Below are 27,708 nucleotides of genomic sequence, written 5' to 3'. Positions count from 1 at the left end.
GCAGCTCTGGGAAATTAATACAGGTATGATGTAGAAAAAAGAGATAACTTTATTCCTTGGGTTCCAGAAACGAATAAAGAACCCATGAACAGAACTGAAGGGGAAACAGACATCAACTCAACATGAATAAGAACTTGCTGGTAGGTAAATTCACCACAAAATGGAAGCCAAGGCCTTAAGCAAGTCATAAGTTGTTGTTTTTGTTGTTTAGTTCCTAAGTCATGTCCTACTCTTTTGAAACCTCATGGACTGTAAACTGCCAAGCTCCCCTGTCCATGAGATTTCCCAGGCAAGAATACTGGAGTATATTTCCACTTTCTTCTCCAGGGGATCTTCCTGACTGAGGGATTGAACTTGGGTCTCCTGCATTGGCAGGATGATTCTTTTACAACTGAGCCACCAGAGAAGCCCTAAGTTGCAAATTCCCCACTATTAAAAATGTGCAAGCAGAAATGAGTCAGGAATACTGCAGAGTTGATTTATGCATCCGATTAAACTGATGATCTCCGACTCTAGAATTCAATGGACAGGCATTAAAGTCTTGCCAAAGAGAGGTAGACAGCTGCCTTTCACCTTCTGCTTCACTGATAGGTGCTGAAATATAATAGGATGGTATACATGGTGTATAAGATTAAATCTAAAGTCAGCATTTACTAGCTATTCATCCTTAGGTAGATTCCATAACCTCCCTTGCCTCAGTTTTTCACATGTTAAACAGAGTTATCAATAGTAATCACTTCATAGTGTTATTATGGAGATTAAACTAGTTAATAATTTAAATTGTTTATAACAGGGCACAGGAAATATGTGTTGATTGGCCTACTTGCTCTCACATCACTTAGACATTGTGCATTAACACTGTCCTCCCATCACTGCTATTCCTCACCCCCAAAATATGGAGAATTTGGAGTCAAACTAGAACTGATTGTATTTTTTTAAGTCTTATTTTCTTTTCTAGATCCCAAGTTGCATCATTTGGACCATTTATTGACCAAGTATCAGAAGTGTGATTTTTTTTTCCAGTTTTCTCATAACAAGCCATTATAATGTGTTTGTCAACTGATAAGATGGGTTTGTGTGTGTGTGTTTCAAGCATTTCTGAGAAGTAAATGATTCAGCAGCAGCATTTTCAGACAATAAAGACTACAGTTTATCCTAACAAAGCTCTCCTGAGTTTTTGGTACTTATGTGCTAGAGTTGGAGGAAGATGTGAAGTTTTCACAATTAAATCCTCAGAAATTCAGATATTTCATTAAATGAGCATCTGTTGGTGACTGGAGTGTAATTTCAGCTTCAGGAGCTAGTAAAAAACTTTTTCAGCATATGACACTCATAATAACTGGTACATAATTGTCAAAAAGAAATCCTCACTAAGTGACTCAAATTTAACAAAATACACTTTTTACTTCTTCACTATGGAAGGTTACTAATCACTGCATCACTTGGGTGCATGGATGACAGCTCTGACAGGTTAACAACACTCCAGGTAAATTCATAGTTAGTTACATTCCATGAAGTAAATCCATCAACAGATGTGGGTAGCAATGCTTATACCTATATAATTCTGGGACCAGTGATTACGTAACCTTTGGATACATCAGAGGGAGGACGGAGAATCAAGGAACTAGATGCTCTTTCCAGAAGAAGACACAGCACACGTTTTAAAGAGGGGGATGCTCTGAGAAAATGAGGGAGGCTTGGCTGTGAGCGTGTTTGATATGAGGCAAAGTTTAGAGGCCAACAAGGATAGTAGAAATGAAAGCATTTCTAGAATTTAGATGTGCTTTTTTAAAATAACTCTTTCATTTTTTTAAATAACTCTTTTATTCACAAAAGAAGGTAACCAATGTGGTGGAACAACCAGGGCTTCACTTGGTGTATAAACCCAGCTGTGATGGTGATTCCCTGCTTTATAAGCCATTTGTCCTCAACAAGTTCCACAAAACCCCTGTGTGTCAATGACATCATAATATACAAAACATCAGTAATGATGAATTCCCTTGGGATTGTCATTGAGATTAAATAACCCAAGGGTATGAACTATCCACCTCGATATCTGGCAATAATAGGGACTGAATAATTGTAGGCTTTTGTCTTTAAGTGTCTTCATCTCTTATAAGTCCTAAAGGCAGAGTTTGGGAGCAGATATGGGTCAATATGATGGATGAGACAACACCACAGTTCATTGAAAAATAGCAAGCTCTTTATTCATCTCAATTCAGCAAATATCAATATTTCTTGAGTATCTACTACATGCTGCCCACTGAGGAGACAAAATGATAAATCAAAGATTGCTCTTTAATTTCTGAAAAATGAAATTCAAAATCAAGTAAAATAAGCACAGCTTTATGAGCCATTGAGCAATGTCTTGCAAGGTAAGGGAACTTATTTTAAGCATATATTGAGAATTCACACAGACTGACTGATTCAGTGAAAACACAGGGCAGCCTTAAATTATCTCCCTTTGGCAATATTTATTTGTGGCATTGCAGAGGTACTAGCCAGCTTGACAGGATTCCCTCATCAGACCTGTTTTCTTTGTTTAGTTACTGCCTTAGTCTGTCAATCCTGCTGTAACAGAGTACCGTGAACTGAATGGCTTATAAACAACTGAAGTTTGTGTCTCAGTTCTGGATTCTGAGAAGTGCAAGTTCAAGGCTCTGGCAGCTTCAGTGTCTGGGCAGAGTCCATTTCCTGGTTCATAAAGAACAGGCATTTTTTTGCTATATTCTCACATGGTGAAAGAGGTGAAAGATCTCTCTATATAAGGAGAGATCCCTTATATTAGCTCCCTTTATAAGGACCTACCGCCCTTCACAAAGCCTCTACCCTCATGACCAACTCATTTTCCAAAGGCCCGCTTCCTAATACCATCACATTGGTATTTTTTTTTCAATTGAAGTATAGTTGATTTACAATGTTTTGTTAATTACTGGAGTACAGCAAAGTGATTCAGTTATATTTACATAGACACATACATTCTTTTTTTAGTAGTATTTTCCATTATGATATCATAGGATATTGATTATAGTTCCCTATGCTATAAATTAGGTGGGGCTTCCCAGGTGCTCACCTGCCAATGTAGGAGACACAGGAGATGTTGATTCGATCCCTCAGTTGGGAAGACCCCCTGGAGTAGGAAATGGAAACCCACTCCAGTATTCTTGCCTGGAAAATCCCATGGACAGAGAAGCCTGGCGGGCTACAGTCCACGGGGTCACAAAGAGTTGGACACGACTAAGCGCCTGAGCACGCAAGTACACTATACAGTAGGGTCTTGTTGTTTATTCGATCTATATTTAAAGCTTGCATCTGCTAATCCCAACTTCCCAGTCCGTCACGCTCTCAGCCCCTTTCTCCTCCGCAGCCACCAGTCTGTTCTCTACATCTGTGATCCTGTTTCTTCTTCAAAAATAGGTTTATTTGTGTCAGATTTTAGACATCCATATATAATGGATATTGTGCATTATTTGTCTTTGTCTGACTTACTTCACTTAATGCAATAATCTCTAGTTCCATCCATGTTGCTGCAGATGACACGATCTCATTCTTTTTCAGGGCCAAGTAATATTCCTTTGTGTATATGTATCGCATCTTCTTTACAGGGGGTAGGATCTTAATATACGAATTTCTGTTTCATGGCACCTTCCACAACAGGGACGTTTAGTCTATAACAGAGACTGTTCCTTTTTCTTTCCGAATCAGTGTGTGTGGCTGTGTGGAAGAACCACCACATGAGGACGGTGACCAATTACTTCATTGTCAACCTTTCTCTGGCTGATGTGCTTGTGACCATCACCTGCCTTCCAGCCACATTAGTTGTGGACATTACTGAGACCTGGTTCTTCGGACAGTCCCTCTGTAAAGTGATTCCTTATTTACAGGTAAACGCTTTTTGCACTTTTGGGGGTTCAAACAGAGAAACTACAAAAAAATGCGTAATCATTTTCATTTATAGCCATGGCCCATTAGTAAACACTTAGTGCATTGAGAGAAATTGGCAAACTTTAGGAAAGTGATACTAGAAACTTTCTGGGTAAAGAAGGTAAGTTCTGGGTAAAAAAAGTATCAGAATTCTGTAGTTAGCAATAGATGCTGTGCAAAGCTGTGGCTTCTTTGATCTCTAATTTTCTGATTATAAAATAAGGAACTTGAGCAAATCAATGATTGAGGCTGTCCCAATCCAAATAATTGAGTATTGTTTTTATAAGTAGTCTCATTTACTGCTGAGACATAAAGAGCTATACTGTCAAAGCAGTACAGGGAACATGTTTTAATGCAGGTTTGCATTAAACTACCATACTTGGAATCTCTATTCTGCCATTCACTGATTATATACCATTGAGCCAAATACACAAGCTCTTTGAGATTCACTTATTTTAAAAGATTAATAAGTTTGATTATAAATATGTCTTGTGGTTGCCAACCACAACTGCACTCATTTACTTAGATAACTGTGTAAACCACTTGGCACAGATATTAGTCTCTGAAAGACTATGGCCTTATAAAAACATAGCATGTTCTCAATAAATATGTCATCATCATTATCTAGTGTTCTATTACTCAGTTCTGAAATCCTCTTTTCTATAACTAGCTGTTCTACAACAAATTAAAACCAAGTACTTCCAGAAAATACTTTTCTGATTGATAGTCTAATATCTCTGAAATCTTTAAAAAATTTCCCAAGCTGCTGTTCATAGCCACAGTTCTAAAAGACCTGGATTCCCTTTAGCAATTGGACAGTGAGTGAAATGGTAGCCAATCCCCACTAGTTCCCATGACCACCCTCCACCATCTAGTTCTTATTCCATCTTGCCTCCAAGATGGTATCATAATATTCGGAGGAAATGACAACATGAATCCAATGATGACAAATGGAGGCAAGAAGAACAATTGAATCTAAACACGGACCTTACACTCTTCAGAAAAATTGACTCAAAATGGATCATAGACCCAAATGTAAAATGCAAAGGGGTAAAACTCTTAGAAGATAACTTAGAAGAAACCCCAAATGGCCTTGAGTATTTTGATGACTTTTTAGATGTAACAACAAATATGTGCTGCTTGAAATAAATCATTGATAAGCTGACTTCATTAACATTAAAAACTTCTGCTCTGCAAAATTCAGTGTAAACAGAATGAGAATACAAAGCACAAACTGGGAGAAAATATTTGCCAAAGATATGCATAATAAGTGACTGCTGTCTAAAATAAGGCTTCCTGGGTGGCTCAGTGGTAAAGAATCTGCCTGCCAAGCAGGTGACATGGGTTTGATCTCTGAGTTGGGAAAATCCCCTGGAGAAGGAAATGACAACCCACTGCGGTATTCTTGATTGGGAAATCCCCATAGACAGAGGAGCCTGGTGGGCTACAGTCCATGGGGTTGCAAAAGAAGCAGACACAACTTAGGGACTAAACAACAAAAATAGTACCTAAAATATACAAATAGTTGTTAAAACTAAGCAATCTGGAAGCAAACAACCCAACTGAAACATAGACCCAAGACCTTAATGACACCTTACTAAAGAAGATATACAAATGGCAAAGAACCATATGAAAAGATGCCCCTCATCACATCTCATCAGTGAGTTGCAAATTAAAATAATGAAATATCACTACACATTTATTAGGCCAAACTATGAAACTCTGACAACAACAAGGGCTGGCAAGGATGTGGATCAACAGGAACTCTCATTCCTTGCTGGTGAGGATAATGAAAAATGTTACAGTCATTCTGGAAGACTGATTTTTTTTTTTTAACAAAATAAAATGGTCCCAATATATGATCCAGCAATTTCACTCCTTGATATTTACCTCTCAAAAGTTGAAAATTTACATACACAGAAAAACTCTCATGCAAATGTCTATTGCAGCTTTATCCATGATGACCAAAACTTTGAGGTACTAAGATGTCATTCAGTAGATGAATAGATAAACTAATTGGAGTACAACCAGATAATAGAATATTATTCAGTGATTAAAAGAAATGAGTTGGGAAGGCATGTTCAGTTCAGTTCAATCACTCAGTCATGTCTGACTCATTGCAACCCCATGGACTGCAGCACTCTAGGCTTCTGTGTCCATCACCAACTCCTGGAGCTTGTCCATCAAGTCGGTGATGCCATCCAACCATCTCATCTTCTGTCGGCCCCTTCTCCTGCCTTCAATCTTTCCCAGCATCAGGGTCTTTTCTGAGTCAGTTCTTCACATCAGGTGGCAAAAGTATTAGGGCTTCAGTGTCATCATCAGTCCTTCCTCCCAGTGAATATTCAGGACTGACTTCCTTAGGGTTTGACTGGTTTGATCTCTCTACAGTCAAGCCATGAAAGGATATTGAATATTTATTACTAGGTGAAAGAAGCCAATGTGAGAAGGTTGTATACTGCATAATTCCAATAATATGACATTCTGAAAAAATACAAAACTATGGATACAGAAAAATTATGAGTGGTTCCCAGGTGTTGGAAGGGATGAATAGGCAGAGCACAGAGTATTTTTAAAGAAGTATAATGTATGACACTATAATGCTGGATACATGTCCCTAAATATTTTGTCCAAACTCATTCAATGTACAAATGTACAGTTGTAATAAATGTACCACTATGATGGGGGATGTTGGTAATGGAGGTCCAGAGTGTATAGGGAAATCTCTATACTTTGTCCTTAATTTTTCTGTGATTTTAAAAATACTCCAAAAATAAAGTATTAGTAAAAGCAAAAGTTGAGGGCGATCATAAATAGTTCATTACTAGAAATTGTATTAATTGAGCTTTTGTATCTGAAATGTTACAACGAGATTTTTAGCTCAATAGTTCTTTGGTGACCCATTATAAAGAGAAGTAATAAATTCTTAGGTCAGACATCACTGATTGAATAGTAAGTGGGAAATGCCATGGTAGTTATAAGCCCCACTGCAAACATTAAATTTAACTGTAAAGTTAGTTTATATCAATCAGCAGAAAATCATGCATGGGTTACAAAAATAAACTATAGCAGTTTTTGAGAGAAATAGTACACTGATCAACAGAGAAGAATATTGCCATAGGAAAAAAAACCACTAATCAATTGTCTCATGGAGTTTGCGTGGAGACACTAGGAGAATCATAAACAGCAGAGAATTTTAATATTTCACCAACTCTGTGGTACTTCCAACAAGCTTTTTTATTTCTTTTGGTTCCAGTAACCACCCAGGGAGAAACTTGGGGGATCCCTTAAGTTTCAAGATGGTTGCATTTGCCCAGAATCTTCTGTTGTCTGAGAGAACATTTCAAGCTCTCTCTGCAAAGCAGAAGTTTCTCTGATTAAGTGTGGGATGATGGGCAGGGTACATCACCATGTGGTAGGTGCAGTCCTGCTCTAATGCACAATGATAACATCTACAGATCAGGCATCCCAAATTCTCCCGTGTGCAGTCAAAGGCAGATAGAAAGTGGTATGTAACCAGTGAGTGATGCAGAGCAGGAGTCTCTGTTAATGTTCGTTATTGACAGTATTCTTTTGAGCAGCACAACTTAAAACAAATCTTACAGTTGAAAGAACATCTTCATAGCTTGATAGATTCTGTCTGCTTTCCTATAAAGTGTCCACTTTAGTCAACTCCTCAGTTGACCTTCTTCTCCATTATCAAGGACAAAACTATAGATAATCACAAGATCTGAGTCAGATGGGAAGGATTAGACCCATTCGGCCACTCATTCAACATTACTTCTTGATGGGAAGTTGTAAATGCACAAAAATATTGGGGGCACTAGTAAAACTGAAATATCCAAATTATCTCAATGTTTATTGTCTGTTTTCCATAGAATATTCCCAAATAGAAGGAATAATGCCAATGTGCAATAAACCTAGTATCTGAGTAGGTTTTTTTCCCCTTAGCTGTGATGGCCTGAAACTGATGTTCCCTCATATGATATGTATTTCCCACTGAAAATCTAAAAACATATACAAATCATCCAGACAAATTTTAAGGTTATTTTTTATTGCATTTATGACTCTTTGGAGAGATTTCGCTGGTGGTCCAGTGGTTAGGTCTCTGCACTTCCACTGCAGAGGTATGTGTTCAATCCCTGGTCTGGGAACTAAGATCTCACATGCCACACAGCATGACCAAAAAACTTAAAATAACATAACATAAAATAAAACAGGTAACCAACAAAGAACTACTCTAAAAAATTAAAAATTAAAAAAAAATTCTTTTGGACATTTATTAATTTCCTATTGTTTATGTTCTTTTTCTTCTAAATGTAATTCAATACAACTTTAGACTTCTGAGTGATCTACTGTAAGACTTCAGCAAACTCTCATCAATTTTCAAAATCTCACAAATATAACAAAACTTAGGTGAATGATTACAAGCCTTCCCAGGTGGTGTCAGTTCAGTTCAGTCACTCAGTCATGTCTGACTCTTTGAGACCCTATAGACTGCAGCATTCCAGGCTTCCCTGTCCTTCACCAACTCCCAGCTTGTTGAAACTCATGTCCATCCAGCTGGTGATACCATCCAACCATCTCATCCTCTGTTGTCCACTTCTCCTCCTGCCTTCAATCTTTCCCAGCACCAGGGGCTTTTCTAAAGAGTCAGTTCTTCGCATCAGGTGGCCAAAGTATTGGAGTTTCAGCTTCAGCATCAGTCCTTCCAGTGAACATTCAGGACTGATTTATGGACTGGTTGGATCTCCTTGCTGTCCAAGGGACTTTCAAGAGTCTTCTCCAACACCACAGTTCAAAAGCATCAATTCATTGGCTCTCAGCTTTCCTTAGAGTCCAAATCTCACATCCATACGTGACTACTGGAAAAACCATAGCTTCGATTAGATGGACCTTTGTCAGCAAAGTAATGTCTCTGCTTTTTAAAATGCTATCTAGGTTGGTTATAGCTTTTCTTCCAAGGTGCAAGCATCTCTTAATTTCATGGCTGCAGTCACCATCTTCAGTGATTTTAGAGCCCAAGAAAATAAAGTTTGTTACTGTTTCCATTGTTTCTCCTATTTGCCAAGAAGTGATGGGACTAGATGCCATGATCTTAGTTTTTTGAATTTTGAGTTTGAGCCAACTTTTCAGTCTCCTCTTTCACTTTCATCAAGAGGCTCATTAGTTCCTCTTCCCTTTCTGCCATAAGGGTGGTATCATCTGCATACCTGAGGTTATTGATATTTCTCCAGGCAATCTTGATTCCAGCTTGTGCTTCATTCTAAAAGCCTTCCCAGGTGATGCTGGCAGTAAAGAATCTTCCTGCCAATGCAGTAGACACAAGAGATGGGAGTTCGAACCCTGGATTGGGACGATCCGCTGGATTAGGAAATGACAACCCACTCCAGTATTCTTGCCTGGAAGATTTCATGGACAGAGGAGCCTGGCTACGGGGTTGCAATGAGTCAGACACAACTGAGCATGCATACACACGCACAAATAATGAAAATGACCCATTTATACCTTTAATCTGAGCCATCAGGGAAGACCTAGAATACGAGAGTGGGTAGCCTATCCCTCTTCCAGGGGAACTTCCTGGCCCAGGAATTGAACCAGGGTCTCCTGTTTTGCAGGCAGATTCTTTACCAGATGAAAAGAATACTACTACCTGGGAATATCACTACCTGGGAAGCCCTATAGGAGCAGTGAACTGCCTCTTCAGAATTACTTTTTTTTAATATAACTGAAGAGTCTGTGCACAGGAAAAGAACAAAAGTCTACTGAGATCTGGGTGATGGGTGTTTGGTGGGTGGATGGTCTCCCTCGTTCTCTCAGTCACACTTTCCTACATTCCAGTCTATTAGTGCCTGTCATCCAAACTTGCAGTTTGGCAGAATTTCCATTTCTACTTGTCGTGGATCTCTGGTGTCATTTGTCACATCTACAGGCTAGCATGAAACTGACTCCTCTACCAAAGAGAACTGCCTACATTGACCTGACCACAGGTACTCATAAGACAAATGCAAGGGAAAGTATCGGCAGCAAAAGAAAGTCCACATCATCTCACTTTGCTTCACTCACAGTGTTCACAATTCACACTGCATTCATTTCTGAAATGATTTACTGTCAGTGTGGTTTGACCTACGGTCAAAATCTCAATGAAAAAGGCACCCGGAAGTGCACTCCTACAAGTGAAAAGCAAAAACAGAACTCTCACTTATAATCACTTATGATAAGGTGCAATTGTGTATCACCTTTGAGAAAATCATGCAAATTGGATTCTAATTGTATACCACAGTATATTATACTCCAGCAAACACAGTAGTCAAACAAAGACTGTTAAATCACTGATGCCTAAGGGTTCATTCAATGGATTATACCATTAGATTATCCAAACCAGCATGTTCTCTCATGGGAAGACACTGCACCATGGCTCACCATTGGTACTGGACAGCCACCTCTCAAGCGCACTGATTGGAACTGATTATTGCTAGCAGTTGAAGGAACTCCTAGAAATGACTTCAGAATCTGAATCACATTACTTCTATCCCATTCACCCATTTGATTAGAATTTATGAAAAGCAAGATACTAAGTCTCGTTGAGAACTTTTTGTTTCTAATTGCTAGAGCGGATAAATATAGCCCTGGTTCAGTAGCATGAAAGGTCAACTGCGCAGAGCTAGGCGGCCACCAGTCTATCCCCAGGTTGGCAAGGGTTTAGAAGGGCTCTGGGTTCTTGACACATTCTCAGGGAGGGATGGAGGTTGAGCAAGGAGTGGACACTGGAGAAAGGTGTGAATGACCCCTAAAGCAGTGCCAAAGAATTTCCAGGTGCTGTCAACAAGGTGGAATCAAGATTGCCAGGAGAAAGATCAACAACCTCAGATGTGCAGATGGTACAACTCCAATGGCAGAAAGTGAAGAGGAACTAAAGATCCTCTTGATGAGGGTGAAAGAGGAGAGTGAAAGAGCTGGCTTGAAACTCAACACTAAAAAAAAGAAAAAAAACACCAAGATCCTCACTTGATACATATAGAAGGGGGGAAAGGAGAAGCAGTGGCAGGTTTCCTTTTCTTGGCCTTCAAAAATCACTTCAGACGGTGACTGCAGCCATGAAATTAAAAGACACTTGCTCCCTGGGAAGACCCAGAGGAATCGGGTAGAGAGGGAGGTGGGAGGGGGGATCGGGATTGGGAATACATGTAAATCCATGGCTGATTCATATCAATGTATGACAAAACCCACTGGAAAAAAAAAATAATGATAATAAAAAAAAAAAGAAACTAAAAAAAAAAAAAAAAAAAGACACTTGCTCCTTGGAAGAAAAGCTATGACAAACCTAGACAGCATATTAAAAAGCAGAAATGTTACTTTGCTGACAAAGGTCTGTCTACTCAAAGCTGTGGTTTTTTCCAGTAGTCATCTATGGATGTGAAACCTGGACAATGCAAAAGGCTGAGCACCAAAACTTGATGCCTTTGAACTCTGGTGCTAGAAAAGACTCTCAACTTGGACTGCAAGGAGATCAAGCTAGTTAATCCTAAAGGAAATCAACCATGAGTGTTCATTGGAAGGACTGATGCTAAAGCTGAAACTCCAATATTTTGACCACCTCATGCAAAGAGTCAACTCATTAGAAGAGACCCTGATGCTGGAAAAGATTGAAGGCAGGAGAAAGGGACAACAGGGGACGAGATGGTTGGATGGCATCACCAACTCAATGGACATGAGTTTGAGCAAGCTCCAGGAGATGGTGAAGGACAGGGAAGTCTGGCATTCTGCAGACCATGGGGTTGCAAAGAGTCAGATATGACTGAGCAACTGGACAACAACAAATCAACCAACATAAACCTACTCTGATAGAGTTCATCCCTTTCAAATTAAAGTTGAAATTAACTCCCAAGAATTTAGAACAGCTGACATCTTTACTTGTAATTTCTGTAACTATTCTTCACTGTAAAGCAGTCTGTTCCAATTAAAAGCGAGAACTCTAAGCTCAAGAATAGAAGAAAATACAAATAGGATAATCACCATCACTGCTGCCATCATCATAACAAGGAATAACAAACACTTATCATTTATATACCAGGCCCAGATTAGGCATTTCACATGTTGACTGACTCTTCTTCTGACAAGTCCGTGGTGGCTACGATTATCATGCCAGTTTACTGGTGAGAAAATTGAGGCATAGCTTAAGTAACTTACCCATGATCTCACACTTAGCAAATGCCATGTGGTGCATCCCAGGAAACATGGTAGTGGAATTGATTTCAACTGTACTGTGTCATCTTTTCTGAAGAGAATCAAAAGAATCAGAGTTGGCAACCATCTTATTATCAATTTTACTCATTTAATAGAAAAAATAAAAACACATACATTTGCCAACAACTGTTAAGTAGGTGGCCCACATTGTGCAGCTAGCTGGGAGGAGGTGAGAATGGCTATGTGGTCCTGTTGCTTAGCCCAGAGCCTTTCCTCCTGTGCTGGACCAGCAGGTACATCCCTCTCACTCATCTGCACCTACAAGAAGTGCATCAACAAGCAAGCTCCTGATGTAAGAAGCAGAGACACCCTCCCATTCACATATTACAGGATCAATACAACCAGGACAGAAAAATAGAGAAAGATGACTCTGCCACGTAATACACACACCAAGCCCTGTGCCAGGGACTGTTTTGCACAGTCCCTCCTGCCACTGGTCTTTGTTCCACAGAGAAGATAAATAGTAAGTTAGTGGATTAAGCATGCTATAAGTATTGAGAAGAAAGTAAATAAAAATCTGTAGAAAAACTAACAGAAAGGAGAATGAGGCTTGTTTTTAAAGAGAGGGTTTTGAGAGAATTGATTTTGTCAACCAATGGTCTGTTCATTCAGTATAGAATGTACTAAATATAATTAAATAAACTGGGGGCTTCCCAGGTTTCATTAGTGGTAAAGAACACTCCTGCCAATGCAGTAGACTTAACAGACACAGGTTTGATCCCTGGGTTAGGAAGACCCCCTGGAGGAGGGCATGGCAGCCCACTCCAGTGTTCTTGCCTGGAGAATCCCGTGGACAGAGGAGCCTGGCGGACTGCAGTCTACAGGGCTGCAAAGAGTAGGACGCGACTGAGGTGACCTGGGATGGCACAGCAATGACATTAACTGATCATCGGGGTAGGCATACATGACGTGTTTCTTTACTATTTTCTTAAAGCTCCAAGCTGAATGTGTGTGATGCCATTAATTATATAGAAATCTGGATTAGGTGAGTCTATTTGAATTTTAGAGGTAGGTTGCTTATTCCAGCAATGAGCAAACTATGGCAAGGAGATCCATATAGAAGATTACTTTTTATCACAACTCATGCATTTGCATGTTGAAAATGAACTGAGACAAGTGCTCGGGCCTGGTGCACTGGGAAGACCCAGAGGAATCGGGTGGAGAGGGAGGTGGGAGGGGGGATCGGGATGGGGAATACGTGTAAATCTATGGCTGATTCATATCAATGTATGACAAAACCCACTGAAATGTTGTGACGTAATTAGCCTCCAACTAATAAAAAAAAATAAAAAAATAAAAAAAAAGAAAAGAAAATGAACTGATGTACGAATAACCTTGGTTATTTAAATATAAGAAATGAGATACCAATAATTCAAAAATGCTAATTAAATGCAATTGCAATCAAATTCTTGTATGTTAATTTAAAAGAAAGTCATGTCATCGTATTATTGTGTATAAGTAAAAGAAAAATTTCCAGTTCAGTCTGCGAACATATGTGTTTTTACCTTTGAAGATAAGATTTCCCTTATCAATGGAAAAATACCAAAACAAAATCATGTTTATCTTTATTTAAAGAATGTAATTCAAATCAAAACACTTAGCATAAAAAAAGAGGCAGCTTCCCAAGTGGTACTAGTGGTAAAGAGCCCACCTGCCAATGCTGAAGAAGACTCGGGTTCAAATCCAGGATCCCCTGGAAGTATTCTTGCCTGGAGAATTCCATAAACAGAGGAACCTAGTGGGCCACGGTCCATGGGGTTGCAAAGAGTCGGACTTGAATGAAGCAATTTAGCACTCAGTCATAGTTCTTCTATATTTAATATAGTTCTTCTATATTTAATGGGAAATAGGTAATTTGTTTTCTTGATACATTTCTAATATTATTTGTAGCAGATTTTTTAAAATTCTTTTAACAGAAAGCACTTTAATGAAATGTCTTTTGACAACTTTGAATCAGGTTATCTGTGTGCCTGCCCTTTTGACACAGTACAAATATTGAGAGACATCCATGTAACAGCTGGGGCTTCTTGTACTGCCTTCCTTCCTTCTTTAGACCGTGTCGGTGTCTGTGTCTGTCCTCACACTGAGCTGCATTGCCTTGGACCGGTGGTATGCTATCTGTCACCCTCTGATGTTTAAAAGCACAGCCAAGCGGGCCCGGAACAGCATCATCATCATCTGGATCGTGTCCTGCATCATAATGATCCCTCAGGCCATTGTCATGGAGTGCAGCACCATGCTTCCCGGCTTAGCCAATAAAACCACTCTCTTTACCGTCTGTGATGAGCACTGGGGAGGTAAGTCCAGTGTGGTCCCTACATTGATATGACAGCTGCGAATTGGAAATCTGATTTGCATAACATAAAGCTGACCTTGTTTATTTTATTGACGTTCATTAGTATCATTTTGCAAAAACATGAAGATCAAGTTGAAATCCAAAACAATTTCACAGAATCCCTCCACCTATTTTGAACCTTTAGATCACGTCTATCTAGCTATTGTGTTGTTCAGCTGGGGACTATGAACTTTTCTTTGGTAACATCGAAAAGACTCATTTGTAATAACTGAAAATGTATTTTGAAATTATCAGCATTTTATAACATGGTAGAACATTATATTTCCACAGATGTCAGGTTCCCTAATGGGTTTCAAGTGCAACTGAATTTTTCATGTTAAAGTCATGTTCAGCCTGGAAACATGACTGTCTTGTCTACTGACCTATGTTGATCTTTGAGTCAAACCAGCTAAATATGCTTTCTCTATTAATAATACAGTAAATTGATAAATTTTACCACTGACATAATTATTTTCTGATTTCAGACTTATACTAATCATGAAATTATGATCCTACTTGGTTTCCCATCTGACATCAGTTCAGTTCAGTCGCTCAGTTGTGTCTGACTCTTTGTGACCCCATGAATCGCAGCACACCAGGCCTCCCTGTCCATCACAAACTCCCAGAGTTTACTCAGACTCATGCCCATCCAGTCGGTGATGACATCCAGCCATCTCATCCTCTGTTGTCCCCTTCTCCTCCTGCCCCCAATCCCTCCCAGCATCATGGTCTTTTCCAATGAGTCAACTCTTCGCATAAGGTGGCCAAAGTATTGGAGTTTCAGCTTCAACATCAGTCCTTCCAATGAACACCCCAGACTGATCTTCAGATGGACTGGCTGGATCTCCTTGCAGTCCAAGGGACTCTCAAGAGTCTTCTCCAACACCACAGTTCAAAAGCATCAGTTTTTTTCAGTGCTCAGCTTTCTTCACAGTCCAACTCTCACATCCATACACGACCACTGGAAAAACCATAGCCTTGACCAAACGGACCTTTGTTGGCAAAGTAATGTCTCTGCTTTTTAATATGCTATCTAGGTTGGTCATAACTTTCCTTCCAAGGAGGGTCAGTAGTTAAATTTAAACAATTGGAAGATGGAGGTGTTATGCCCCTTTGGTTCAGAACTCTCAGCTACAGTCTAAGTCTGCAACGGTCTGAGTTCTGTAACAGTGGAACCACTTTTATCAGTGCCTGATGATGGCACGAATCTGGACATAGCAAAGAAAGAAAAGAAAATAATGCTGCAGTTCCCAGCACTGTTTACAAAATTATCACATGAGATTTAAAGAAAACTATCTATTATCCTCTGGTTAAGTGTGGTTAAAAACGGTTCATATTTAGACACTGTAAACATTAGGAAAGCATTTGTCTATTGGAAAGATGTATCAATAGAGGCAGTATACCCCAACGAGAGCTGGTTCATGTACTTCTGATTTTCAAGTATTTGAATCTCTGAATTCATGTTAATTTCTAACTTGGTACTTTATTCGAACCCTGAAAAGAGAAAAATCAGGGACTGAAAAATTAGGCATATATTTTCACTGCAGCAAAATAAAGCTAAAAAAATATTGCAATTACTCCATATATTATTCCAAAGACTTATAATAAGCAAAATTTCAAAATCTGCTTTATATTTTACTCCAGATATTAAATGCCCCTTTATAAAATTTAGTTTGTCCCTTCCTTTTTAACATTGCAATTCTTTTACTATTTTCTTTCTGGATCTTCGGTTTTTCATGATTTCCTCATTAACAATGCAGACAAAAACAAAATGAGTGGAAAGTTCCAAAATGACAAAAATATTTCTTAAGTGATTTTGGTCCCATTTATTTAATGTTCAGACAGCATCTTGAGTACTTAGGATATGCCAGAAATTGTGCCAACCTGGAGAGAAATACATGCTGCCTAAGGGAACACATTGCATATACTGAGGCTGAAAGGCAAATAAATAAAGTTTTATAGTGTGATTAGTACTTTAATATACTTAGATATAAAGTGCTAGGAGCACAAATTAGAGGACAGACTCAGTCCCGGGCATTTGAACAAAGTTTACAAGCAGCTGCTAACACTTCAGCAAAGCATTAAAGATGAACAGGGAGGAAATTCAAGGGGCAGTTCATTTACTCAGGGTTTGAGCTCTGGTCACCTAGAATGAACTTGCTTTGCCTTTTGATTTGGCTACGTTTTAATATTTAAATGGGGCTTCCTTGGTGGCTCAGACAGTAAAGAATATGCCTGCAATGTGGGAGACCCAGATTCAATCCCTAGGTTGGAAAGATCCCCTGGAGAAGGGAATGGCTACCCACTCTAGTCTTGCCTGGAGAATCCCATGAACAGAGGGCCCTGGCAAGAGTCAGACGTGGATGAACAACTAACACTTTCACTTTCTGTATAGTGTTTAAATATCTCAATTATTTTTCAGTTTAAGAAAGACTAAAACTGTGGAAATTCACAGCATGAGTATGATTCTCTCTCAGTGCACAATTTAATAATTTGGTTGATTAAATGACTATAATCTACTCCTTTAAAAAATGAGCAAAGATTTTCCAGACTGGGAAGAGGGGAAAGGGAAAAACTACTGAGGGTGTCCTAAGAAGAAGGAAAACCCACACAATGGACACCATCCCTTGCAGAAGAAAGTAAGAGAATTCAAACTTATAGTTTCTGGATTTCCAGGGTAGACAATCTAAAGAATTGTGTTTGGGGAAAGGTGGGCTGGGGACCAACTGTGACATGTCTCTTAGGTAATTCCTATACAATGAGTTCTATTTGGAAAAGAGTCTAAAGATCTCTTGATTCAAGTAATTTAGTTAATCATGATGAAATTGAACCATAAATTAAATTATTTGTTCAATATTATGAAACAAACAAGCACATTTAAATCGAAGTGTTGCTGAACCCAGGTTTGGTTGCTTGCCACAGGTAACTGAGAGGAAAGTTTCAGGATAAAGGAAATGTGATTCAATCAGAAAAGCTGACAATCTGGGGAGAAGGTGGACTTATGTCCCAAGACCAACTGAAGGATCCTCTCAGCCATGACAATTTTTAAAGGGAAAAAGAGGGAAAGGATCTTAGTGAGTCACTGAGGCAAGAGGTTGGCTTCTGCATTGTCTCCATTGTGTGCAGACTGGCTGACTCTCTCTTCATATTGTCTGGATGGTCTGCCTGTAGGATTGCTATGGGAGCTACCGAAGGGAGGTAACTAGTCATTCTTTCACTACTTAGTCCTTCATTCTTACTTCTTTAAATCTAGGAAAAGAACCAGCAGGGTAGGCAAGGCATAGTGCACATTCAGGAGAACATTAAGTCAGGAGTTAGGTTAAATTGCCTAGTGACCTCATTCCTATAATTAGATTCTATTAAAACGCGCATGCGCGCGCGCGTGTGTGTGTGTGTGTGTGTGTGTGTGTGTGTGTGTGTGTGTGTGTGTGTGTGTGTGTGTGTGTGTGTGTGTGTGTGTGTGTGTGTGTGTGTGTGTGTGTGCGTTAGTTGTGCCCGTCTTTACAACCCCATGGACTGTAACTCACCAAGTTCCTATATCCATGGGATTTCCCAAACAAGAATACTGGAGTGGGTAGCCATTTCCTTCTCCAGGGGCTCTTCCTGACTCAGGGATCAAACCTGGCTCTCTGGCATTGCAGGTGGATTCTTTACCATCTGAGTCACCAGGGAAACCCACGTTGAGGTTAGAGGGGGACAGAAACGGGCAAACGAGAAATGGGCAAAAGAGCTGCTTTCAACTCACACATTGATCATCTGTAAGCTCATGGAGACAGTAATTAGATTAAAATTCCCACCTATTATTCAACATGAGTCAGTAGTATTTTCTCTATTTTGGTAATTAGCTTCATTTATAAGTTTGGCAGACTGATTTTATAAACTTGTCTTGTCTTTTTTTTAGTGATGCCCCAAATGATTAAGTTTCATTAACCCCAATGAGCAAAAAGATTGTAGAATTAGGGAATCCAGTTAATCATTATGATTAAGTAAATAGCTGCATTATTTTCCAATTATCTTTAAGCAACAGATATAAATCTCTAAAACTCATCCTAACCTCACACGTTTTACTACCTATAGGTAATATTTATTACCTCTACTTATAGAAGGAGTATTTTCTTTAAAAAATAAGAAATTAAAAAAAAAAATAAGAAATTATTGTCAAATATCTAAAAACCTAAATTCAGTTTTCAGAAGTCATTTAGAAAAGCTATTAGAAAGTGATTTTATATTGGTGTTTAATTATTCTAAATGTTTTTAAAGGCAAAGTAATACTGTATTGAGTTGATCATCCACAAAATCAAGCAATACAAGATATTATATTCATTTTTCATACATTAAATGAAATCAATATAACTTTATGTTTTCAAGAAGTGTATGAAAAATGAAAAGTAGGTTTTTATCATTCTGCTCATTAGACATCTAGTTTACTATATTGACTTTTGCATAGGATAAGTTTTGTTAATATAAGCTACGTATGTCTACATTTCTTTTCTTTTTTTAATTAATTAATTTATTTATTTTTGGCTTCACTGAGTCTTTGTTGATGCCAGGGCTTAGTATAGTTGCAGTGAGCAGGGGCTACTCTCAAGTTACAGCGCAAGGACTTCTCATTGCAGTGGCTTCTCTTGTTGCAGAGCATGGGCTTCTAGGGTCCACGAACTTCCGTAGGTGTGACTCATGGGCTTTAGATTTAGAGCACAGCTTAGTAGTTATGGCTCGTGGGCTTAGTTGCCAGCAGAACATGGATCCTCCTGGACCAGATTCAAACCTGTGTCCCCTGCATTGGCAGGCAAACTCTCAGGCACGAGACCACCAAAGAAGTCCCTGTAAGTCTATGTTTAACTTAAAATTTTTAAGCTTGGACAAAAATGTGTGATAGTGAGAAGCTAAAGTCATCAGAAGGGTTCAAACCTGGGTTTGATCTTTGGGTCAGAAGATCCCCTGGAGAAGGGAAAGGATAACCACTCCAAATTCTTACCTGGGAAATCCCACTGACATAGGAGACTGGTGGGCTACAGTCCATGGGGTTGTAAAGCTAAAGGTGAGCTTTCATTCCAGTCCCAAAGAAAGGCAATGCCAAAGAATGTTCAAACTACCACATAATTGCACTCATTTCACACACTAGCAAAGTAATGCTCAAAATTCTTCAAGCTAGGCTTAAACAGTATGTGAACTGAGGACTTCCAGATATTCAAGTTGGATTTAGAAAAGGCAGAGAAACCAGAGATCAAAATGCCAACATCCACTGGATTATAGAAAACGCAAGAGAATTCCAGAAAACACCTATTTCTGCTTTATTGACTATCCTAAAAGCCTTTGATTGTATAGATCACCACAAACTGTGGAAAATTTTTAAAGAGATAGGAATACCAGGCCACCTTACCTGCCCCCTGAGAAACATATATGCAGGTCAAGAAGCAACAGTTAGAACCGGACATGGAAAAATGAACTGCTTCCAAACTGGGAAAGGAGTACCTCAAGACTGTATATTGTCACCCTGCTTATTTAACTTACATGCAGAGTACACCAAGAGAAACACTGGGCTGGCTGAAGCACAAGCTGGAATCAAGATTGCTGAGAGAAATATCAATAATCTCAGACCTGTAGATGACACCACCCTATGGCAGAAAGTGAGGAGGAACTAAAGCCTATTTATGAAAGTGAAAGAGGAGAGTGAAAAAGCTGGTTTAAAACTCAACATTCAAAAAATGAAGATCCTGGCATCCAGTGCCATCACTTCATGGCAAATACATGGGAAAACAATGGAAACAGTGATAGACTTTCTTTCCTTGGGCTCTAAAATCACTGCAGATGGTGACTGAAGCCATGAAATTAAAATATGTTCCTTGGAAGAAAAGGTATGACAAACCAAGGCAGCATATTAAAAAGCAGAGACATCACTTTGTCAACAAAGGTCCATCCAGTCAAGGCTATGGCTTTTCAAGTAGTCATGTATGGATGTGAGATTTGGACCATAAAGAAAGCTGAGCGCTGAAGAATTGATGCTTTCGAATTGTGGTGGAGAAAACCCTTGAGAGTCTCTTGGACTGCAAGGAGATCAAACCAATCAATCCTAAAGGAAATCAGCCCTGAATATTCATTGGAAGGACTGATGCTGCAGCTGAAGTTCTGATACTTTGGCCACCTGATGCAAGGAGCTGACTCATTAGAAAAGACCCTGATGTTGGTAAAGATTGAAGGCAGGAGAAGAGGATGACAGAGGAGGAGATGGCTGGATGGCATCACTGACTTAATGGCCATGAATTTGAGCAAACTTCAGGAGATGGTGAAAGACAGGGAAGCCTGGTGTGCTGCAGTCCATGGGGTCTGGAGTTGGACATGACTGAGTGACTGAAAAACAGCAACAAAGTCATGGTAGGATGTTATATTTTACAGGGTTAGCTCTCTAAAGTTCAAATATCTTGAAAGTCCAAATACCATTTAGCTTAGGTAAAAAATGTTTATTGTGAAGTATCTGTTATATGTGTTTAACTCATAAACTGTATTCCTTATATTTCAGTATCAGTTCAGTCGCTCAGTCATGTCCAACTCCTTGCGAACCCATGGAATGTAGCACACCAGGCTTCCCTGTCCATCACCAACTCCCGGAGTTTTCTCAAACTAATGTCCATTGAGTCGGTGATGCCATCCAACCATCTCATCCTCTGTTGTCCCCTTCTCCTCCTAACTTCAGTCTTTCCCAGCATCAGGGTCTTTTCCAATGAGTCAGTTGTTCACATCAGGTGGCCAAAGTATTGGAGTTTCAGCTCCAGCATCATTCTTTCCAATGAGTATTCAGGACTGATTTTCTTTAGGATGGACTGGTTGGATCTCCTTGCTCTCCAAGGGGCTCTCAAGAGTCTGCTCCAACACCACAGTTCAAAAGCATCAATTCTTCGGCGCTCAGCTTTCTTTATAGTCCAACTCTCACATTCGTACATGACTATTGGAAAAACCATAGGTTTGACTAGACAGACCTTTGTTGGCAAAATAATGTCTCTGCTTTTTAATATGCTGTCTAGATTGATCATAACTTTCTTTCCAAGGAGTAAGCGTCTTTTAATTTCATGGCTGCAGTCACCATATGCAATGATTTTGCAGCCCAAAAAACAAAGTCTGTCACTGTTTCCATTGTTTCCCCAACTATTCATCATGAAGTGATGGGACCAGATGCCATGATCTTAGTTTTCTGAATGTTGAGTTTAAGCCAACTTTTTCACTCTCCTCTTTCACTTTCATCAAGAGACTCTAGTTCTTCTTTGCTTTCTTCCATAAGGGTGGTATCATCTGCATATCTGAGTTTATTTATATTTCTCCCAGCAATCTTGATTCCAGCTTGTGCTTCATCCAGCCCAGCATTTCTCATGATGTACTCTGCATGTAAGTTAAATAAGCAGGTGACAATATACAGCCTTGATGTACTCCTTTCCTGATTTGGAACCAGTCATTTGTTCCATGTCCAATTCTAACTGCTGCTTCCTGACCTGCATACAGATTTCTCAAGAGGCAGGTCAGGTGGTCTGGCATTCCCATCTTTTGAGGAATTTTCTACAGTTTGCTGTGGTCCACACAGTCAAAGGCTTTGGCATAGTCAATAAAGCAAAAATAGATGTTTTTCTAGAACTCTTCTGCTTTTTCCAATGATCCAACAGATGTTGGTAATTTGATCTCTTGTTCCTCTGCCTTTTCTAAATCCAGCTTCAACATCTGGAAGTTCATAGTTCACGTACTGTTGAAGCCTGGCTTGGAGAATTTTGAGCATTACTTTACTAGCCATGTGAGATGAGTGCAAATGTGCAGTAGTTTGAACATTCTGTGGCATTGTCCTTCTTGGGGATTGGAATGAAAAGTGATTTTTCCTGTCCTGTGGCCACTGCTGAGTTTTCCAAATTTGTTGGCATGTTGAGTGTAGCACTTTCACAGTATCATCTTTTAGGATCTGAAATAGCTCAACTGGTATTCCATCACCACCACTAACTTTGTTTGCAGTGATGCTCCCAAAGGCCTAGTTGACTTCACATTCCAGGGTGTCTGGCTCTAGTTGAGTGATCACACCATCATGATTATCTGGGTTGTGAAGATCTTTTTTGTATAGTTATTCTGTGTATTCTTGTCACCTCTTCTTAATATTCTCTGGTTCTGTTTAGGTCCATACCTTTATTGTGCCCATCTTTGCATGAAATGCACCCTTGGTATCTCTAATTTTCTTGAAGAGATCTCTAGCCTTTCCCATTCTGTAACTTTCCTCTATTTCTTTGCACTGATCACTGAGAAAGGCTTTCTTATCTCCTGTTGCTATTCTTTGGAACTCTGCATTCAAATGGGTCTATCTTTCCTTTTTTCTTTTGCCTTGTGCTTCTCTTCTTTCAGAGCTATTTGTAAGGCCTCCTCCAACAGCCATTTTGGTTTTTTGCATTTCTTTTTCTTGGGGATGGTCTTGATCCCTGTCTCCTGTACAATGTCACAAACCTGCATCCATAGTTTTTCTGGACCTCTGTCTATCAGATCTAATCCCTTGAATCTATTTCTCATTTCCACTGTATAATCATAAGGGATTTGATTTAGGTCATACCTGAATGGTCTAGTGATTTTCCTTACTTTCTTCAATTTAAGTCTGAATTTGGCAATAAGGAGTTCATGATCAGAGCTACAGTCAGCTCCCAGTCTTGTTTTTGCTGACTGTATAGAGCTTCTCCATCTTTACCTGCAAAGAGTATAATCAATCTGATTTTGGTATTGACCATCTGGTGATGTCCATAATTAGAGTCTTCTTTTGTGTTGTTGGAAGAGGGTGTTTGCTATGACCAGTGCATTCTCTTGGCAAAACTCCTTTAACCTTTGCCCTGCTTCATTTTGTACTCCAACTCCAAATTTCCCTGTTACTCCAGATGTTTCTTGAGTTCCTATTTTTGCATTCCAGTCCCCTATAATGAACAGGACATCTTTTTTGGGTGTTAGTTCTAGAAGGTCTTGTTGGTCTTCAAAGAACCTTTCAATTTCAACTTCAAATTCTTCAGGATTACTCGTTGGGGCATAAACTTGGATTACTGTGATATTGAGTGGTTTGCCTTGGAAACGAACAGAGATCATTCTGTCGTTTTTGAGATTGCATCCAAGTACTGAATTTTGGATTCTTTCATTGACTATGAGGCCTACTCCATTTCTTCTAAGGGATTCTTGCCCACAGTAGTAAATATAATGGTCATCTGAGTTAAATTCACTCATTCCAGTCCATTTTACTTCTCTAATTCCTAAAATGTCGACATTCATGCTTGCCATCTCCTGTTTGACCACTTCCAATTTACCTTGATTCATGGACCTAACATTCCAGGTTCCTATGCATTATTGCTGTTTATAGCATCTGACTTTACTTCCATCACCAGTCACATCTGCAACTGGGTGTTGTTTTTGCTTTGGCTCCATCTCTTCATTCGTTCTGGAGTTATTTCTCCACTGATCTCCAGTAGCATATTGGGCATCTACTGACCTGGGGAGTCCATCTTTCAGTGTCCTACCTTGATGCCTTTTCCTGATGTTCATGGGGTTCTCAAGGCAGGAATACTGAAGTGGTTTGCATTCCCTTCTCCAGAGGACCACATTCTGTCAGACCTCCCCACCATGGCCTGACCGTCTTGGGTGACACCTCACAGCAGCTCTCAGTTTCATTGAGTTAGATGAGGTTGTGGTCCATGTGATCAGATTGGTTAGTTTTCTGTGTGATTGTGGTTTTCAATCTGTTTGCCCTCTGATGGAGAAGGATAAGAGGCTTATGGAAGCTTCCTGATGGAAGAGACTGACTGAGGGAGAAACTGGGTCTTGTTCTGATGGGCGGGGCCCATACTCAGTAAATCTTTAATCCAACTTTCTGTTGATGGGTGGAGCTGTGTTCCCTCTCTGTTATTTACCTGTTATTTTCCTTATCTTATCCTAAGTTAAATCAATGATCTAATTCTAAAAGTATACAGAGATGTCATAATTGTCCTACAACCAATATTACAGCGTGGAAAGTGTGTAAACCATGTAGATTCATATCTATCAAGTCATTTTGGGGAAAGTCTTGCAAATACTGTCTCCCTCATGGTACAAAATGAGAACTCTGTCTTGCTGAAAATAAGACCACAAATGTGTAATATTTTATGGATATATAATTAATGCAACTCATTATGTTCTTCATTACCTATAGTTTGTTCATAAAAGACCACAAGCCATTAAGTTCTTGGCACATACCTCTGACACTCAAAAATAAAATGTGTTACTGTTTATTTTAATGATTTTTAAAAGATCTTTGTGTATGTTCATTGTTTGCTTCAGTCACATTAATTTATACATCTGAAATTTTAAAATTCTTTCAAAATTGTAACCATACTTTCTTGATTTCTTTGTTTGTAAATACTTCCACAGGATAATTCCTAATGGAAGAAAGTAACTTTCTTTCTGCACTCAATCCAAGATATGTTTTTACCAGTTATTAATCCAACTTTTAATGAGCATATAGTGTTTATCAAACATTGTTTTGGATACTGGGGATTTATAATCTCCCTCCTCTTGGATTGTACTGTCAGATTATTCTTTGGTGGTTTGAAAAATAATAATAATAATGGAGATGTTCTTTACATTATGGCATTTGGCCTATTGTCAGATTGGGAAAGTATATAAATATGCGTGTTTATTAATAGGAACATTTATTGAAAACATTTATCAGGGAAAAGATAATAAAATATATAAAAGATTAATGTACACGTTAATGGATACATGAACTTTGAAAAGACTGTCCAAATTGAAAATTTGGAAAATTATATTATTTTTTCCATTGAATTCTTGATAGGTATAGCATGAAGGAGAAAATGTCATTTTTAGATAATTATATTAACAGGTTCACTTGATAATGGACCTCAACTCATTTAAGTTTGGTCTGTCCAATACATATTATTATTTAATCTGATTTTTTAAATTTATTTTTTAATTGAAGGATAATGGCTTTACAGAATTTTGTTGTTTTCTGTGAAACATCAACATAAATCAGTCATAGGTGTACCTATATCCCCTCCCTCTTGATCCTCCCTCCCATCTCCCTCCCCATCCCACCCCTCTAGGCTGATACAGACCCCCTATTCGAGTTCCCTGAGACATTCAGCAAATTCCCATTGGATATCCATTTTACATATGGCAATTTAAGTTTCCATGTTTCTCTCTCCATACATCAAGACTAAAGAAAGATCTACATTTGTTCCTTATTTGTTGATTTGTTATATATACAAGAATTTATGCAGATTATGCCTATTTATCTGTTGAGTAGAGATACCAAATTTTAATAGCTTTTAATCTTTAAAATGCTGTTTTCTAATTTAGGGAATGCTTAAGTGAATACATTTTATGTAGCTCCTTTCTAGATATATGAATGTCTTAAAATATGTAAAAGATATTTCTCATCAAGTGCAGAGAAAAATCAAAGATAGTTTTAACATATAATTTAAACTTTCAGTGGTATTTCTGGGTTTTCAATTAGCTTAGACTGTGAGCATGAAATGAGGAATTTAAGATGATTATGTTTCCCCAATTATCTAAAATAATCTCTTGAGTAAAACAACCTATCCTAGCCTGCAAATATAATTTTGCTTGATCAACTTTTGTCTGTGTTGGCATTCATTATCATAATATGCCTTTACTGGTCAATTACATCTTTTTCCAACTATTTATAAATATATCACTTGCAGAATGAGCTTTGTTTCCCATCTTTTTAGAACTGCAGGCTGTTATCAGAGTGTTGATATCCATCTCTGCATTTAAAAAACAAATGACCTACCAAGTCTACCTGTCCCCACTCAGTTTAGTTTGGGGCAGACATCAGGGATTCATGGGTATGTGTGCTTCAAAGGTACATTTTTGTGCAGGAAAATTGTGTGACACTTTTTCTTCAAAACAAATAAAAGTTCAAAGCCACTCAGGTGCCTGGTGGGAAGTGCCGAGGTAACTCTCCAGTTCCTTTTAAATTGGCTCCCTTCAAGCTGCATGGACTGTGGAGCTTCAAAGGAAAAGGATGTCTGTTATTCTTCCCTTCAGGCTGCTCAGATTCTCACTTTTTATGTAACTGGCCTGTTTTACAGGATAAACTTGAAAGAAAGTCAGAAGCTGATGAGCTCAGCATGAGCCACCTGGGCCCCGAGGAAGTTAAAAATGACACCTCAAGTTGATCTCTTAGAGCTCCTGGCATCACACGCACCCTGCCATCCTCTCTAAAGATAGCAGTGGGGAAAAACATCTGTCTGAGAAAGAAGGCAGTTTTAAGCATAAAAATAAGACTATTAAGTTCTAGAAGATAAGGCTATGAAATCAATATTATGGAGGATATTTAACTCATTGATATGTTTAAAATATATTCAGTAAGAAGTCAATGAATTGTCAACCTTTGTTATCAGCGAGCATGGTCATCATCATAATTATTTTCGGCTAAACCTGAGGATAAATTGCTGTTATCACATTTGATCACATAACTGAGTCTTCATGCTTCAAAATACTTCCTGAAGTAATGAAACAAATATAATCTATAAAAGTGATAGCACTGTCCTTCCATAATAGTATAGAACCAATCCCATTGTCAATATCAAGCTCAAAATAAGTTATGTAATTTTTAGAATTAAAAAAATCTATTTTGCTAGCACTTAGTTAGAACTGTATCTAGTTAGTGGCATTTAATATCCATGGTACCCATCTAGTATATATTGTTTCTTGTTTTGCATTAAGTAAAAGTAGCTGGATCACTGTGACATTCAAATACTAGTATAAGAGAAATATCCTCTAAAGTATCTTAAAAGTCAGCCATGGATATATTTTAGAAAAGCTAAAAATTAATATTAAGCCACAGTGCCATTCAATTGATTGATTCCTTAATAAATGCCTTAATCTGTGATACATATCATATAGAATTAATGATAAATAAGAAATTACTACAATCTTAGATGTGCTTATGCCTTATTGATAAGAAAATACTCATATTGGTTTGAAATCTAAAGAATCCTAAAAATTTCACTTATTAAAAGTACATGCATTAACACACAAACACAACTTATGTAAAAAAGCATTTTGTATATGTTCTAGGAAGTCAACAAAAAGAATTGTTATCAAATGTTTGCTGTTTTACTTTTTAAAAAAACATTCCAAATTTGTATTTCCAGATAGAACTGGGAATAATTTCCCAATTTTAA

The 27,708-nt window shown here is 38.5% G+C and overlaps 1 protein-coding gene across 1 annotated transcript in view; it reads left to right on the top strand.

Moving 5' to 3' along the window:
* Positions 1-27,708, top strand: part of HCRTR2 (hypocretin receptor 2) — a 130,989-nt gene that overhangs the window by 84,979 nt on the left and 18,302 nt on the right. The window contains exons 2-3 of the mRNA XM_043450123.1: positions 3,706-3,884; positions 14,225-14,468. Coding sequence (XP_043306058.1) covers positions 3,706-3,884; positions 14,225-14,468 — 423 coding nt within the window. The remainder of the gene's footprint in view (positions 1-3,705; positions 3,885-14,224; positions 14,469-27,708) is intronic.

The sequence above is a fragment of the Cervus canadensis genome, chromosome 28 (genome assembly GCF_019320065.1).
Source record: "Cervus canadensis isolate Bull #8, Minnesota chromosome 28, ASM1932006v1, whole genome shotgun sequence".
Lineage (NCBI taxonomy): Eukaryota > Metazoa > Chordata > Mammalia > Artiodactyla > Cervidae > Cervus > Cervus canadensis.
Note: the sequence above shows the minus strand (reverse complement) of the source record. Positions and strands in the feature narration are given on the sequence as shown.